The 17,964-nt window shown below is 43.0% G+C and overlaps 1 protein-coding gene across 4 annotated transcripts in view; it reads right to left on the bottom strand.

The window, feature by feature from the left end:
* Positions 1–1,639: 1,639 nt before the first annotated feature.
* Positions 1,640–17,964, bottom strand: part of adarb1b (adenosine deaminase RNA specific B1b) — a 101,750-nt gene continuing 85,425 nt past the window's right edge. For 3 of the 4 annotated variants that reach the window (XM_077579478.1, XM_077579477.1, XM_077579475.1), the window contains 8 exons: positions 14,860–15,785; positions 11,574–11,688; positions 10,519–10,687; positions 10,259–10,410; positions 8,238–8,406; positions 3,893–4,074; positions 3,601–3,779; positions 1,640–2,111 (listed from right to left, as the gene is read on the bottom strand). In XM_077579478.1, coding sequence (XP_077435604.1) covers positions 1,935–2,111; positions 3,601–3,779; positions 3,893–4,074; positions 8,238–8,406; positions 10,259–10,410; positions 10,519–10,687; positions 11,574–11,688; positions 14,860–15,785 — 2,069 coding nt within the window. In that variant the 3' untranslated portion in view covers positions 1,640–1,934. The remainder of the gene's footprint in view (positions 2,112–3,600; positions 3,780–3,892; positions 4,075–8,237; positions 8,407–10,258; positions 10,411–10,518; positions 10,688–11,573; positions 11,689–14,859; positions 15,786–17,964) is intronic. The other variant, XM_077579476.1, reaches the window with a different exon arrangement.

Here is a 17,964-nt window from a genome sequence, read left to right on the forward strand (position 1 = left end):
CATACGATAAATACGACAACACTAGATCGGCCATTTTGCATAGTGAGTACGTTTTAAATACATTTGACTGACTTCATACTTGTACAGAAAAATATCAGCCGGTAGCTCAATAGTGCTGTTTTTTTTTTGTTTCTTAAACAAATATCTGCATCAGGACTCTCTGCCCACCCCTCCCAAAAAATAAACAATCCAGTATCACTTGGGCTTTTTTTGTTTTTTGTTCATATCGTTGAGAATCTACAAAAACGCCCACGTTAAGAAAACATAAGCGAGTTCTCCCCCGTAAACGACCAACAGCAGAAATGTAGAAAATCGACACAGATCGAAAGCTGCCTGTGGAGGAGGAATATGCTGGCATTCACGCACGCACGCACACACACTCAACTTTTCTTTTCTTTGTCGTTGGCATGCGTTGCGGGTCCGCCATGCAAACACTCTCGCTCAAGATGAAAGAAATCCACTTTCCCAAAAGCAGCGGGCAAAACCCGGACCACCCCAAAAGTCAACATCCGCACGTCCGTTCACAAGCACGACAAGAAGGAATGTACAAGTACGGACACGTGAGTGGCAAAATCTCAAAAAAGAAAAACAAAAATCAAATGCATGTCTCATCTAATATCTACCATCCAAAAGACACTTTTTGGACTAATTCCTACTCGATTTCATTTCCGTAACATTTGTCTGGATTTTCCCGTCGGCTTGTGCAATCCCGAGGCTAACCTGATGTGGGCTACATGCGTCGCCCCAGAGCCGTTGATAAGAGTTGGGCCAACTCGGTTTCGGCAGGGTAACAAGATGGCGTCCATATTTCGTGTGGCGTCACATGACATATGGATGCCATCGTGTAACTCGGTTTCAGCAGGGTAACAAGATGGCGTCCATATTTCATGTGGCGTCACATGACATATGGACGCCATCGTGTCACTCGGTTTCAGCAGTGGTAACAAGATGGCGTCCATATTTCATGTGACCAGCAGTTTACCAATCACAGCGTGTGGACGCCATTTTGAAAGACGGTTTCAGCAGAGTAACAAGATGGCGTCCATATGTCATGTGACCAACCGTTTACCAATCACAGCGTACTGCTGGTCACATGACATATGGACGCCATCGTGTAACTCGGTTTCAGCAGGGTAACAAGATGGCGTCCATATTTCATGTGGCGTCACATGACATATGGACGCCATCTTGTAACTCGGTTTCAGCAGGGTAACAAGATGGCGTCCATATTTCATGTGGCGTCACATGACATATGGACGCCATCTTGTAACTCGGTTTCAGCAGGGTAACAAGATGGCGTCCATATTTCATGTGGCGTCACATGACATATGGACGCCATCGTGTCACTCGGTTTCAGCAGGGTAACAAGATGGCGTCCATATTTCATGTGGCGTCACATGACATATGGACGCCATCTTGTAACTCGGTTTCAGCAGGGTAACAAGATGGCGTCCATATGTCATGTGACCAGCAGTTTACCAATCACAGCATACAAGCGCCATCTTGTTACCCTGCTGAAACCGAGTGGGTCAACCTCTTATCAACGGCTCTGCATCGCCCCAACTCAAAATAATACACTTTCTAAAACAAAACACAAACAAACACGTTCTTCGTCTACCACATTAAAAAAAGCAAAGAATGAAACATAACACATGTATTCCAGTTTTAGTCCATGGGGAAGCCCACCATTTGTTAAAAGCAAAAATAAAAAGCACACGATTTCATGAGGTGAGTCCGGTAAGGAGTAACCCTGATGAAAGTTTTTTTTTTGTGTTACATTTTTGGGAACTATGCACATTTATTTCCACGAGTTAACAGCTGCAAGTGCGTGCAAATATACGGGAGGGACGCAGGGGGTCTATGAGGGTGGGCTGCGAATCTTCTGAGAGGTTCTGGGGGACTTGAGAATCCCTTGGTCCAGCGGGTCGGGCCCCTCAGGAGCCCAGCGTGAACTGGTCTTGCTCGATGGGCTTTTTGACCCAAGCCCCGAGGCCGGCCTTGTGGAAGGCCTTGATGAGCGCCTGCTTGGCCGAGTGGTACTCGGCGGCCGCCTGCTTGGCGTCGTGGTACGAGGCCGGCTTCGGCATCTTGATCCGCAACACGGAAGACAGCTGGGAGGGCGACCGGGAACGCAGGCAAGACCACAAAAGAGAGTCAACAACGGGAGGAGAATGTCCTCAAGTTCAACAACAGTTGTACCGTATGTATCACGTCACACTTTGTAATATGAAATGGTCGCCGGCAGGTCGGGCTGTGCAATTAATACAATTTCAATTACAATTTCAATTATTACACTACACGATTACAAAATCTGCTTAACTCATTCACTGCCATTGACGGCTATAGACGTAAAAAATCCATTTTAACTATTTCTATTAGTTTAACATTTTTTTCCACTTTTAACAAGAGTATGAAAACCTAGAATTTTTTTTTATTATACATTTACATTAATGCGATTAATTGTGAGTTAACTAGTGAAGTCATTTTAATCGCATGACACCCTTAATTTTGTAATAATCTTTATATAGATATATATGATAATAATCAAGTAATCATTTGGAGCCTTTTTTTTTTTTAATGTAAAACTGTCCAAATCCTCTGATTTCAGCATATCAACTGTGACTGATTTCTGTAGTCCTTCATTTAAAAAAAAGAAAAGATTATTAAAAATGAGGGGCGTCAGGCAATACGTTTTAATTGTAATTAATCGAATGACTTCAACAGTTAACGCACGATTAATCACAAATTTTATATCTGTTCTAAATGTACAATGAAAAAAATCTAAGTTTTCGTATACTCCTGTTAACGAAAGTGGAAAAAAAATTAAACTGATAGAAATAGTTCAAATGGATTTTTGACGTTTCTAGCCGTTAATGGCAGTGAAATAGTCAATTGTCAATTTTTTTAAAATAAATAAATTTCAAAATAACTAATGTAATAAATTTAGTTTTAGCCATAATTATAGTATTTGATTTGTATTAATTTTTTTTTTTACATTTAAACATGTTCTTGTTTTGTACCAAAAAAGAAATAAAATCGTGATTTCAATTATTACCAAAAATAATAGGGATGAATATTTTCTTCATAATCAAGCAGCTCAACTGTCATCTTCAAAATGTCAACTTTTCATTTATAGATTTTTAAAATGTATTTTTTTTAAAGAAATTAAGCCAACCCCAAAATGTTCTTTTCCAATATGTTGTATGCTGCTGTTTGTGGAATATGAATGAAGCAGCAAAATCCAGCCATTTTTATCCATCGCAGGGGGCGGCCATTTTGCCACTTACTGGTGATTTAAAGTGACGTCATAGTCGTTCAGGTAACGACCAATCACAGCTCAGCTTGCAAACGTCACATGACCAATCTCCGAAAACAGGTGAGCCGTGATCGGTCGTTAGCTGAGCGCGCCCTGAGCAACTGTGATGTCATTTTCAGTCCACAGCCATTTGGCAAAATGGCTGCCGCCTGCGATGGATACATTTGATGGACAAATGACGGAAAACGAATCGGATGCGATCTTTGTGAAACGATTTCAACTTTTGATGGAGGCGTGTCGGCAAAGCGTTTGATGGCGTCAATTTGTGGCCGATTTCTTGCTACCTTGGAGTGCAGTCGCACCCATCGGCTGTAGAGGGCGTGCTTGCAGAGGCGCGAGGCTCGGCCCATGTCGTCCTTGCCGGTGGTGGCGTTGATCACCTCCAGGACTTGGTCGCCCACCGTCCAGTTGACGCTGAAGTTGGGCGCTTTGCCCGGCTGCCTGGCCTCGGCGTTGCTTATTCCTACAAAGCATCCAAGTCAAAATGTAAAGGGTCATTCCTGGCCGGCGGAAGGTTGACGTATTGCTCAATACTCAAAGATGATCAAAGAAACGCGAGGTGCTGGCGTTCCTCACCGCTGAGCAGAGGCCTGTTGAGCGTGAACTGCTGGGGGAGGTCCTCGATATCGGCGATGCGCTGGTACATGGCTCTGGAGAGGTGGTCGGCGTGGTAGAGGCTGCCCAGGATGATGCTGGAGAAGTAGATGGGCTCCGTGAAGTAGCTCATCAGGGAGCCCTGGATGCCCACCACGTTCCACCTGCAATATGGCAACGGCAAAATCGCACACTTGGGATTATTTGTGGCGCCTGCGTGAGACAAAATGACATCAGAGTAGGGCTGGGCAATAAATCGAATGAATTCGATTAATCGTCATTTTGCAAAATTCAATTGAAATGACAAAACATTCAGGGAGCTCCCGAGGTTATCAGTATGTCTTAAAAAGTGAAATGGAAATTTAAGCAAGTAAATAGCATAGCTCTTTATAGTTTTGTACAGTAAATATTTTTTCCCCCCAAATTTAAAAATACTTGAAATCGTAAACTTTCACATTTCTTTGTTTTAATGTCAAACAAAAACAAACGGTTCAGAAGGTTCCTAGGGTCAGCAGCATCTCTTATAAAGGTAACTGAAAAGGCAAATAAAAAGCTCACTGAGATTAAAATGGTTTTAGATTGACTTTATATCGGCCGTCAGATTTAAAAAGAAAAAAAGAAAAAAAATGCCCAATATAAGCTCTACATCAGTTTTCTACTAATTACAGAGCCCAACTTGAACCCACCCTACTCACTGAGAACATTTCTGTTGAGTCTGATTCCATTCCTGTTGTCAAGTTTGAGGTTATAAAGCGTAGAGAAGACACAAATGGCAACGCATGTAAGATAAAACGAGTATATAACGCCACAGGCCAACACAATGGACCGACCACACGCAATCCTACTGAGGGATCAAATTTCGTATTTTTCTCTCTCCTTTATTTCTGTGCTGTATGATTAGCCACCGCTCCCTAGTCATTTTCCCATTGACATGCTCTGCCAAGCATCACACTCCCACCTCACTCGCGCGCGTGGATGTGGACGAAAAAGTGGAGCGAAAAGCAGGAAGAAAAAGAACAAGAAGGGAGAACAAGGAAGAAAGCTCTGTCCTCTATTTAGTGGAAGTTATTCACTATTTTTACGTATCACTCAATCAAAAATGTCATAAATCACAACCAATAATGTCAAAAAATGAAAATAATAATCACCAATAATGGAGCAAAAAATCCTGACCAACATTTTCGCCACTACTAACATTGACTGGATTTTGACCGATTTTGCCAGGCCCACAGAATATTGTGTTCTATTGCTATAAAAACATGGAACCTACCAACTGAAAGATTAGAGTATTTTCTTTCATCAGGAAAAAAAAAATTCTATCTGTTTTTGTTTTGCAGCAATTAACATTAGACTATAGCTAAGTTTCACCATTATTCACAAATCTGTTAACAACTGCGGGGAACGAGCTTTTTGGAACAGCCCTGGTTGATCTCTTATACTCTGCTGCCATCTGCTGGTCGTTTTTTTTGTAATAACTACCATTGCTTTAAGTGTTCTCTGCAGTTGAGAGGCTGCATCAAAGTCTTCTGTATGCACTAGCATTAAAAAACAAACAAAAAAACGTATAAATATGTCTTTGGGAGCAAATGAGCTCAAATTTCATGAAACACAAAAAATTGAACAATTTGTATCATGAGGAGATGATTTAGGCAAAAAAAAATAAGATTCATTATTATTTTAACTCTTTGACTGCCAAAAACGTTAAATAACGTTTAGTAAAATCCTATGGAGGAGTGCCAAAGACGTTAAAAGACGTTTGTTTCAAAACAGAGGTGAAACTAACCATTTTCTATTGTTGATTACTCAAAAACAGAATAAGGTAGAAACAAACTTTTTTTTCTGATGAAAGATGAGAGTCCAATCTTTCATTTGGTAGTATGTGTGTTTCCATAGTCCAAACCCATCATTTTCTGTGGACCTTGAAAGATCAGTCAAAATGCTGAAATCGGCTGGCACCCACGGCATCATCCCTTTTCTGAAAACGTCTGGCAGTCAAAGAGTTAAGAGGGTGGCGATATGAAGACACATTTGTATCATACGTCATTTTGTCATCTGTGCAACTGGCTGGAAAACAGTTGAAGGAGCGCCAAAAAAGTTGTCAGCATCATCTTCGTTCGACATCTTTCACTCCGGGCCGGCTGAGGCTGTGTGAAATGAACATGATGTGGAACGCGCAACCTGAGGCGACTTGAGATGGCAGACGACACAAAAGGCAACATTCCCAATGTGAAGCGTGCGCGGCTTCAAGATGGCGCATGCAAAACTGACAGGGGGCCAAATGAATGTCGGAATCGGACCGACAAAGCCGTACGATGCATTTTTTGACTGAAGCAACTTAGTCGGAAAAATACGGTCCCGCCTTCTCCCAACTGCAAATGGCATCACATCATGTGAGGAAGCAATCAATCGCCACTTATTAACGTTGAGTTTTTTCTCGCTGCAAAGCTATTTTGCCCTCTACTGACTTCGATCCCTCCACTTTTGACACGGGCGACATGAAAGGAAAAAATAAAAAAGAAGTGAAATCGATAGCACAAGTACGACAAGTCACAGAACGACGCAGTCGCACTGTGCAAAAAGAACAAGAACGAGCCGACGTGTCCTTCATCAGGCGCACGCTTGGCGTCCAATCATTCGGTGCACTGAGGCAAGGGATTAGCATCCTGGACGGGCCCGGAACGACGAGGAGGGCGAACCCGCTGGAGAAGAGTTATGGAGAACTTTGGTTGTTTGCTTGGCAACGGGCAGCCGGCCTTCATCAGCAGGTTGGCACGCCGTCGCCTTGAACGCCGACAGAGACTAAAGACGCCATGATGGGCGTGCAAATATACTGCAAGGACAGGTCGGTCCATCAGCGCGCTCGTCCCTGACACCGCATGAAGAAAATGACAGAATTTACAGGCCTGGCCAGGCAGCGGGTGCGACCCGCCGGAATGCTCAAGTTGATGGGAAGAGTAAATAAGAGCTTCGAGGGAGAGAACGATGACGCTTTGTGTTTCAGGAGGGAGTTGCGTTCCTGCTGTGGCGACGTAGCCTGAAGTGCTACGGAAATCACAACCAACTCACGTTAGTCGGAATTAATCGCATGACTTCAAGAGTTAACTCACGATTAATTGCAAATGTTATATCTGTTCTAAATGTACAATTAAATGCAACATTTTCCCCCCCCTAAGTTTTCATACTCGACATAAAAGTGGGAAAAAATGTTAAACTAATAGAAATATGGCTGCATCTTTTAGTCATTGATACAGTAATTTCATAATAATTTATAAAATTGAATCAAATTAAAGAGTGTGACATTGATTTGTTTTGGTCATTTTTCTGCCACTAGATGGCATAATTGCATTTCTAAGACATTGGTGACAGCTCAGTGCATCTTTGTTTTCATTTTAAGAGCTATTGAATCTTTAACATGAACTTTTAAAATTGTAAAATACAACTTGACCCCAGTCTCCACAAATAAATGCATTATTATAACTTATTATTATTAACACTTCAGTATATAAACATAAGCTGGACTTTCTATTATAAATATAGCCATGGTCCCGCAAAACTTTTTTTTTAATGTTTTGTTTTTTAATGCTAGCGCATACAGAAAGAAGGCTTTGATGCAGCCTCTGAACTGAAGTGAACACTTAATGCATTGGTAGTTATTATAAAAACGGCCAGTAGGTGGCAGCAGAGTATAAGAGATCAACCAGTGCCATGTTGCAACAAGCTCATTTACCTACAGTTCTAAACTGGTTTGTGAATAATGATGAAACTTAGCTATTTTCTAATGCTAATTGCTGCAAAACGGAAACAGATACAATTATACCTTGTTTTTTGATGAAAGAAGAGAATCTTTCTTTCGGTAGGTTCCATGTTTTTATAGCAATGGAACACAATATTCTGTGGGCCTTGAAAAATCTGTCAAAATCCAGTCAAACAGCCGGGACAACACAGACAAACAAACCTGTATCCTCAAGACCATGTACTCAGGTGTCTGATTGTTATGGCAAGCCATAGCATGCTCACGTGACGTGGCCTCCCATTGCCTTAAAATGGGATTGATCATTTTAATATCAAGATGTAGCGTTCCAAAGAATCTTAAGGTTACAACATAACATAACCCCAATTTGTAGACAAGTTGGAATACGTCGATATCGCGCTATGCTACGTTAACGCAGAGGGAAAGCAAAAACAAACAAACAACTGAAACGCCATTCAAATAAACAATCAAATGATTAACAGGAAGTAAGGTAAACCACGTCAATCACAGACTCGCCATGATGAAATTTTGCTGACGTAGGTCCGAGAGGGTCATTTGGAGTTGAATGAAAATGACCTGGCAATCTTGTCGCTGCAGGACATGGTGAGTAGCCGCTCTCCCTGGAGGACCCCGTCCCACGTTTGGATGGTGTTACTGGTCCTGACGGGGATGGTGCCCTCGCCGGACTCGATCTTGGTCCGAAGCTGACCTCTTGCTTTTCGATTGGGGTGTCGGTCTCCTTGGTCTGAGGGTCATCAAGCCACAAGAAAGGAAAAGGTTGCATATGATCACATTATCAATAATTTGAATAATGCATTTGATTTACACAGCACTTTTTTGGACACTCAAAGACGCTTCACAGTGGTTGCATTATTCGTGCGCTCTCACGTTCACACTGTGGTGCCGGTAAGCTAAAGTAGCCACAGCTGAACGGAAGCATGGCTGCCAGTGTGCGCCTACGGCCCCTCCGACCACCACCAAACATTGAGTAGCACTGGAGGCAATGTGTGCGAAGTGCCTTGCCCAAGGACACAACGACACATGACTTGGGGCGAGCGGGGACCGAACAGCCGACCTTCTGAATGCTGGACGAGCCACGGCCGCCACAATTGTCACGTCACATTTTCAATCAAGTCTATGATTTCGTGCAAAATATATCTTCTAGAAAGCGTTTCTTTTTTTTTTTTTTTGCAAAGAAAGACGAAAAGTTTCTCCCCGACAGCTTTGAAGTGTCCAATTAAATGAGCTGACATGAAGCGGCACCAATTGGCTTGTGATAGCAGCAGGGAGCGTGCTAAAGGTGCAAAACTGACAACCAATTAGAAGGCATCTGCTTGCACGTAAAAATGATAACTTCCACTGACTCGTGTTTGGCCGGCTCTCTTCGCCCGGAACTATCATATAGTCTTGATTGACACCCCCCCCCCCCCCCCATCCCCCCCCCCCCCCCACACACACCACCACCCTGTTGAGTTTGACATTGAAGGACATTTAGCAACAAATGATGTTGTGAAGAGAAAGCAAAAAATAGGCCGCTAGAAAAATAAAAAGCCACAACAATATTTCGTTATCAATGTTTCCGATGGCGTCTATTCATCGCCTAATTGAATGTGGCCGTTCTCCCGTTCGGGCTGCCGCGTGCGACGGGAAAACACTTGGCCCAAACACGAGGGAGGTTAATCAGTCAGACAGTGAGGGTGGGCCGGCCGGGGGGAAAAGACTGATAGGCGCAGACAGCGACTAACAAAAGCTGTAATTAACCAAGCCTCGTTTTCAACGTGCCGGATGCCTATTAGGACATTGTGGCAAATTTCTAATTAAATTGAACCATGCGGAAGACGGAATCTCAAGGATTTAATTTAGCAAACTGTTGCTCAAGGACGCATCATAAACATGTCGGTTAGGAACAGGGATGGGCAAAGTGCGTGTGTTTGCCTTTAAAATGAGCGCGTTCCTTGTGGTGGTTTCCTCCCCTAAAATACTCATTTCAATGATAATTGATTGTCAATTGTTACACCTCTAAATTTGGTTAAGCCATTAAAAAATAGGCCGATATTACCGGTAGATTCCGGCAGTATGATAACCGTGAGCAAAAATGGTGTAACGGAATTAAAATGACAACACTAAAATTACCTTTAAAAAAATAAATAAATAAAACTGCATTTTTTTCTCACTCCACACAATTATGTTCTATTTTTAAACAAAACTGAGAATATTTGGTACAGAAGAAACATGTACCATGTTAAATTGTAATGAATAAAGACATCATCACCCTCGTAAAATAACTGCCTAAGTCATTTTTGGGGAAAAAATATTATTTTTTGCCTAAATCATCGCCTCAATTAATTAAATTTTTAGGTGTTTCTTGAAAAATCTGAAAAATGACTTGGGCGATTATTTTAAGAAGGCGTTGACATGTTTTTGTTTTGCGGTTTTAATTCTTAGTAAGTCACAGTGTCTCATCACTGATGAGCTATCTTTAGAACAGCCCTGTGAGATACTCATGTTATCCTTGGGGCTAATTAGTACCTGCTGGCACCATTTTGTTCTTCCTAAAATGATTGGATTTAAAAAATGTCCTAAAATGATTGCCCTACCTTCTACGCCGGCCTCGTGCGGGGAGAAAATCCTGGCGTCTCCACAGGGCGAGGTGCTGATGTAGAGATGGAACTGAATGTTGTCCTTTAGCTTGTAGCCTCCTTTGTCACACGGCATAAATATCGACTTCTGATGCTCTTCTTTGCTGCTGCTACGGCAACAGACAAAACAACCATTCACAAGTCGAAGGCGTCACGTCATTGAAGGCGATTGAAAAGCTCGGACGAGATGATGTAAGGTGCGCAAATGGAAGGCTGACCTGAGGAAGAACTCCAGCTGGATGTAGAGGTATCTCATGAGCGAGCGTCGGGCGATGATCTCGGCGTGGCAGTCGTTGAGGGCCAGGCCGCGGTCGCTCATGTACTCACCGTTGATGCATTTGGTTCCCGTGGAAACACAAATGACCTGCGCCTCTTTTACGTCCGTTCCTGTTAGGGAGAGCCAAAAATGTTTCCCACCATTTCTCTTCTGAAATCCAGCCATTTTCATTACTACATCCTGGACTTTCAGCTAGCGTAAGCGCCAACTCAAACTGTGACTCTCACAAGCACTACAGATATTGGACGGACAAATTAGATTAGGCTTGGAGTCTTTAGCATATAAAACAATAAGATATTACAAGTCCATGAGATGACACATGGACACTCACCTGCCAAAACAGTCATTCTAAAATGTCTTCCTTTTTAACTCTTTGACTGCCAAAAACGTTTAATAACGTTTAGTAAAATCCAAATGAGTGCCGCCAAAAACGTTAAAAGACGTTAACCATGTTTTTTAATGGAAATGGGTGGAGGAAAGCCTTGGCCAGCTGTGCTCAAAGTATCAAGCAGATCGAGTTAGTATAATGACTATTTATGGGCACTAGATGGCAGCGATGACTATAATATCGTTTCACAAAAAGCTTGATTTCTACGTATTTTGGTCCAAAACAGAGCATTTGGGTGAAACTGACCTATTTTCTATTGTTGATTACTAAAAAACTTAATGGGGTAGAAAAAAAAAAAAAATTCTGATGAAAGATGAGAGTTCAATCTTTCATTTGGTAGTATCTGTGTTTCCATAGTCCAAACACAGAATTTTCTGTGGACCTAGAAAGATCAGTCAAAATGCTCTAAATCAGCTGCCACCCACATGTTGTCTTTTCTGAAAATGGTTGGCAGTCAAAGAGTTAAGAAAAATAAATCTCACTTTGTATTGACGCTGTCAGAGATGGTCCAAAACAAATAAAGGGGCACATAGACTTATTAGAATTGGCAACAGGTTCCATTACAAACTGTTGGTTGCCGCGAAAAGTCTTCCCCCACATCTACCTACCTGTTGTCATGACAACGCCGGCCAAGACTTTCCGCCGCGCATGGGGGGAGGTGAAGTTGTCTGTCAGTTCGCTGAACTTATCCACCACCAGTCGAGAGACGGCGTCGGCGAGAACCTGTAATCACGTGCGTGCGTACGCCGGCACGCACCCAGCACCCGGTGTCAAATCCGACAGCCTATGAAACACGTCTCATGTTGCCCCCCGCCACCTCCCCCCCCCCCAACCAACCCACAAACAGCGCTACCTGTCACAGTGTAAGTCTTAACCGAACAACAGCCAGAAAGTTGGCAACAGAATAATCCACCGACCACACGAAATTAAACATTGCTTGACAAGAATATGTGACTGATTAATATTACATTTGCGGAATAAGAGTTATGAAGCAAAATCCAGCCATTTTTTTTTCCCATCTCAGGGGGCGGCCATTTTGCCACTTGACTGAAGATAACATCAAAACTGCTCAGGGATTCCTTTCAAGGGGAAAACTTGTAGTTTGGATTTTGTGACACCAGTCCTGCAACTTTTCTGCCTTAGAAAAATATTCAACAATCAGGAGAAGACGTCGAAAAATAATTTAGGCCGATGTATTGACTACACTTGAATTTCTGGATCCCTCTCGACGTACGTTCTCTATGCCAGAGGTCCCCAACCCTGGTCCTCAAGGACCGGTATCCAGCCTGTTTTCCATGCCCTCCCACAGCCAACACAGGTGATTCATATCATCAGCTAATCAGCAATCTCTGGAGAAGGCTGATAACTCTTTGACTGCCAGACGTTTTCAGAAAAGGGATGCCGTGGGTGCCAGCCGATTTAAGCATTTTTGACTGATCTTTCAAGGTCCACAGAAAATCATGTGTTTGGACTATGGAAACACACATACTACCAAATGAAAGATTGGACTCTCATCTTTCATCAGAAAAAAAAGTTTGTTTCTACCTTATTCCGTTTTTCAGTAATCGACAATAAAAAATGGTTAATTTCACCTGTGTTTTGAAAAAAACGTATTTTAACGTCTTTGGCAGTCCTCCATAGGATTTTACTAAACGTTATTTAACGTTTTTGGCAGTCAAAGAGTTAACGATCTCCACCTGTGTTGGCTGTGGGGGACATGGAAAACAGGCTGGATACCGGTCCCTGAGGATCAGGGTTGAGGACTACTGCTCTAACGGCGGCGGATCTGGAATGACACCCGGCGATGAACGAGGAGTCGCTTAAGCCTCTAAAATGGACGCCTGAATATCTTTCAAGGTGTCTTGTAAGTCAGGTTTGAAGAGTGCAAGGTCCATGCAGCAGTTCAAGCTCAAGTGAACATACATCTTGTGTTCTTTGACAGCCACTTTTCCCCGGCGAAGCGCTTTACTCGGTGGCTAATGTGATAGAAAATGACGATAACCAAGACGAGTGAAGACTACAGCTGGATGGACATAAACTAATGAGATTATTATAATATTACTTTGCCGCTTCTTTGGACTCACCCGCTCGTAGCCGAGGTCCTTTCACTTTGAAGTGACAAGGTTATTGATGTGACAGATCTTTTGCTCTTGGACAGAAAGGCCAATGCATTTTTAATGGGTTCAAAGGAACAGTTTAGAACATATTATTGATACATCCAAAGTGTAAAAACAAAAAAACAAAAAAACAAAAAAGAGCTAAGTGGGTCATGACATTTTACTTGGACGGCTGCTTCCCCAGTCAAGTCAACATACAAATAAACACTCTCTCATATTGTATGATGTTTTATGGGCGAGCCTTTCTCATGCCCAGGCAATCAAACTTGCCTTCTATCGACTGCTGCCTCACTTCAAATTTCCTGTGTTGGATTTACACAGCAGGTCTTGATACCCAATACCCATTTAGTGCTTCCCACTTCTACTTTTTTTTTTGTGCGTGAAGTGACCCTTACTGTGCTTGCTGAGCACTGAATATGTGCAACCACTGAGTAAATACATTTGCGAATAACCTGAGAACAGATTGTGACATTTTTTTGTTGGTAGTAAGTAAGTGCCTTGACGCAACAAAGGCTGCAAAACAACACGTATTTATATTGAAAAAGCACTAAAAACTATTTTACTCCTATTGAACGCTCAATACACACCAAAGCTTTGGTTGTAATTGTAATTTCCGGCAGTCACAACGGCAGTTAATTGATTGATATCAGATTTGTAGTGATGGCAAAATGAAGCTTCATGAAGCATTTGCGATACTTTTTGACTCCTCTAGATGGTGCGCTTGGTTTTAAAATAAAGGTAAGTGCAATAAAAATTGATTACATTTGCATTGCATCTTTGAATCATGAGTGCCATCTTGAGGAGTCAAAAAGTATCGCAAGTGCTTCATGAAGCTTCACTTTCCCATCACTACAAATCTGATATCAATCTGATATCAATCTGATATCAATCAATTAACTCCTCTAGATGCTGCGCTTGGTTTTAAAATAAAGGTAAGTGCAATACAAATTGATTACATTTGCATTGCATCTTTGAATCATGAGTGCCATCTTGAGGAGTCAAAATGTATCGCAAGTGCTTCATGAAGCTTCACTTTCCCATCACTACAGATTTGAATCTTTATAATCACAAGGATTCAGATCTTCGGCCACGTCATCGGCGGAAATTGTAAAGTTGCTAACTAATGGGGACGCTTGGTCTAAGGCGGCGTGCGACGTTCCAAGGTTACAAAAGACACGCGATTAACACGTTTACTATAAGAAAATGTCACATGGGACAAGAAGGCATGCTCAATTAGCACCCAATCTTTGTTTTGTTGTTTAGTACCGATGCCTTAGGTGTTTTTCAGACAAATATTTCAAATAATAAAAATGACTACGGTGTTTGAGTAAGTCAGTGATAGACTATACGCCATGCGCAAACTATACATTCGGGTTACATTGCCATCATAGTAACTGAACGCCTCATAAACCGAAGACTGCCTGTTTTCATTGGGGCGGCTTGGCGCAGTGGGAGGGTGGTCGTCCCCGCAACCCAGAGGTTGTGGGTTCGATCTCATGCCACCATAGTAATTGAACGTCTGGTAAACCAAAGACGGCCTGTTTTCATTGGGGCGGCGTGGCTCAGTAGTAGAGTGGCACAGAGGTTGTGGGTTCGATCACATGCCATTGTGACTACGTATTTTTGAGCAAGATACTGAACCGGCAGTCGGTTTGTAAGGTGGAAAGGCGCTATTTAAATGCAGTACAACTGACCAAGTACCATTTCGCATTGCTGACGATCGTCATCATAATGCAAGTTATTGAGTGCGACAAAGGAAGACGAAAGGCCGTCTTACCTGCGGGAGGTGAAGCTGCAGTCCCTCTCTGGGTATGGGCTGCCTGGACGGCGTCTGGTCGAGCTGCATGTTGAAGAGAGCCGAGAGAGCGGCCTGCGCTGCCCGGGCCTTCGCTAGCTTCTTGTTGCGCCCTGAGCCTTCAAACGTCTGCGCGTCCACCGTCACAGACATCACAAAATTCTTGGCGTGACTCTCGCCGCTCTCGGACACAAAGTCGTATTTGAGGCCTGGTCTGAGTTCATTGAGAATCATGACAGGGTTTTTGCCACTAGAGGGCGAGCTGAACGCCGACGGAGGCGGCAGCGGCGCCTGGACAAGGTTGCTGCCAGGCGGCGTGGGCAGCGGGTACTCCCCGAGCGAGTTTAAAGTGCTGCTACCGTTGGAACCCACATAGAAGGACTCTTCGGGTGTGGCCGGTGTCTCAAAGCCGTTGAAGAGCATGTCTGGGAAATCAGCTTGGTCGGAAGTAAAGTCCGTGTTGACGGTCAGTGTTCGGCCCATGGCCAGGTGCGCCTCGGAGGCGTTGGGGAACTGGACAAAGGATCGCAGCGCTTTCTCCGCCGCATTTAATTTGGCCTTCTTCTTGGTCGGACCCATGCCCTCAAACGTCTGTCCGTTGACCTCTACGGTCATGACAAAAACAGGCGCGTGGACCGGTCCTGTTTGGGACAGCAGTTTGTACTGAAGACCCGGTTTGATTTCATTGAGCTGCATCAGGGCGTTCTTGGGCAGGATGGGCCCGGGCGTTTTCTTGCGCTTCTTGGCTCGGAACTTGGAGTGAGTGTGGCCATTGTTTCCTTCCTCCAAGGGCCGCTTTCGACTGCCCGGGCCGCTTCCATTGGGGAGCTGCTCGGCCACACCCACCCCTTCTTTGCAGGACACGTTGTCCAGGTTTCGGTTTTCCTTAACGTCAGTGCTGCTCGAACCTGCGGTGCCCAGAAAGAGTAACTTACAACGCCTTCGTTGCAGGATCTTGTAAATGCAAAATTTATAGATTCCTTTATCACTCTTTGGAACTGAATCAATGATTTGTGTTCCTGTATAAAATCTTTTAATGATGATCTCAAAGAGATCCACAGCTGATTTGCCATTTTAAGCGCCTCACATCTAGTCAGTCAGTCATATTCACTAGCCGTTGTGTAAGCTAAACAAAATGGTCAAATTTCATTTTTAATTTGTTTAGAAATTCTTCATGAATGAAAAAACTTCCTTTTCACAGTTGAGAGTCACCTATCTTATGAATCTCGTGAACATTGGGTGTTCAGAGTGAAACGCAACTTCTCAAGTCCTGCTGTCAATGTATTTATGAGTATTCAACACACAAATATATCTACACACACAGTTTTCATTTATGCAATCTCTTTGTTACCAACCAGCAAGTATTTAAGAGATGATTTTAATAATGACACTACATTTTATTTTGAAGGGACTTTTCGAGACCCTCAAGGACATCGATAAAGCAACAAGTTGACGCTAATGTTCTTAGATATGCTGGGGAACACATATCACTGAGCCCAGTAAGCAAAGTGGATGGAATATTGGCAAAAATTTTCATTTATAACATCCTTCAGCAAAGGCTTGATAGGTTACTCCTTGCGGTACTCAGGAGAAAGAGAGGCCGCAGTGTGCATGAGTGGGACTGTAGGTTGGGTTGAGGGAGTGCAGGGGGGGAGTGCAAGGGGGAGGAGGAGCTGAGGACCAGGCAAAACGGGAGAACACATCAAAAAGAGGCAGAATGAGAAGACTCTGCCTACCGCTGGATCCTAAAAAGCTCGGCTGGTGACAAGAGTGCCAGTTCAAAATGTGACATCAACCCCGCCCCCCCTTTGCGGGAAAATTTGACAATAATGACATGTCGTAGTCCATAAAGAGGAAAGAGCGGTTCAAATTAGGGGGCCATTCGTGTGACCGAAAATCCCGCCCCCCCCCGTGAAGCTCATCAGTGTTGTGTTGCATTGACATGCCGTTACCATCTGAATCCAAAAAAAAAAAAAAATCACGGCCATGTCTTGAGACAAGCCAAACAAAAAGGTACTCCAAAACATCAGTCGTCATTCAAACTGCACATTCATCAGTTTCTGAGCTCTGAAAACATGCATCGGCGCGGCACACGTCATGCATTCCCTCATGGTTGCATTCGTTTTGCAGTTAAAATGGACATAAAGGAAGAGAAGGAGAAATGTTACAAAAGGACAAAACCCAAAAACTAAACTTTAAACCCTAATCGCGCAAATATTTCTAAGCTTGATTAATTAAAAAAAGAAATTAGCAATAACAGGTGGCATGTCGAAAAAAAAAAAATTAACACACAAAACATACGACTGAACCGAAAATTGAATTCGGCGTGTAACACAGATTTATCCAGTGATCAATACTACAACAGATATATCTGATTACTTGCAATCAATAATAATGAATAACTTGCATGCAAATAGAAAAAAAATGGTTTCACACAAAGCATGTAAAACCTTCTCTACACACTCAAAATGTATTAACAGCTTTCAGTTGGGCTAAAAGCGTGAGGGGACAGCAAAAGATAAAAGTTGGGAGAGCATCAACCATGATCGCATGCACTCAATTATGGCAGAAACGTGCACTTCAAAACATTCATGCCAGCGTTTGTGTAATCAGCAGTCACTATCTGTCATTGTGGCATCAAATGTGCAGTACAACGCATACGGGCCTCATTCTCCCGCTTAAAGTTGGTAAAAGGCCCGATTCTCGGTGTCTCTGATCGATTACCCCGAGCGATTGTACTGTGGTGTGGGGTGTGTTAAGAGTGATTTTACCTCTATGACCCGCTCACAAAATTGGGCAAGACTGCCGATTGTAAACGTTAAACCTGTTCAATATTTATGACTGCAAATCAATTAGGCTTGTGGCGTTCAAGCAAGCCCGACTTACTGCAATGTGAAACAAAATGATAAGCTAACAGTTAGCCTCGCTTCTTTGATTTCTGTTCCCCCTTTCTTTAGGGATGTGATTTGACCAAAGTGAAATTATCGGAAAATTTAGCCGGGGGGGGGGGGGGCGGGGAAGCATGACCAAATAATTATATCATGACCAAATGAAAAGTAACTCATATTAGAGCATACCACAAATGTG

The sequence above is a fragment of the Vanacampus margaritifer genome, chromosome 11 (assembly GCF_051991255.1).
Source record: "Vanacampus margaritifer isolate UIUO_Vmar chromosome 11, RoL_Vmar_1.0, whole genome shotgun sequence".
In the NCBI taxonomy this organism is placed as follows: domain Eukaryota; kingdom Metazoa; phylum Chordata; class Actinopteri; order Syngnathiformes; family Syngnathidae; genus Vanacampus; species Vanacampus margaritifer.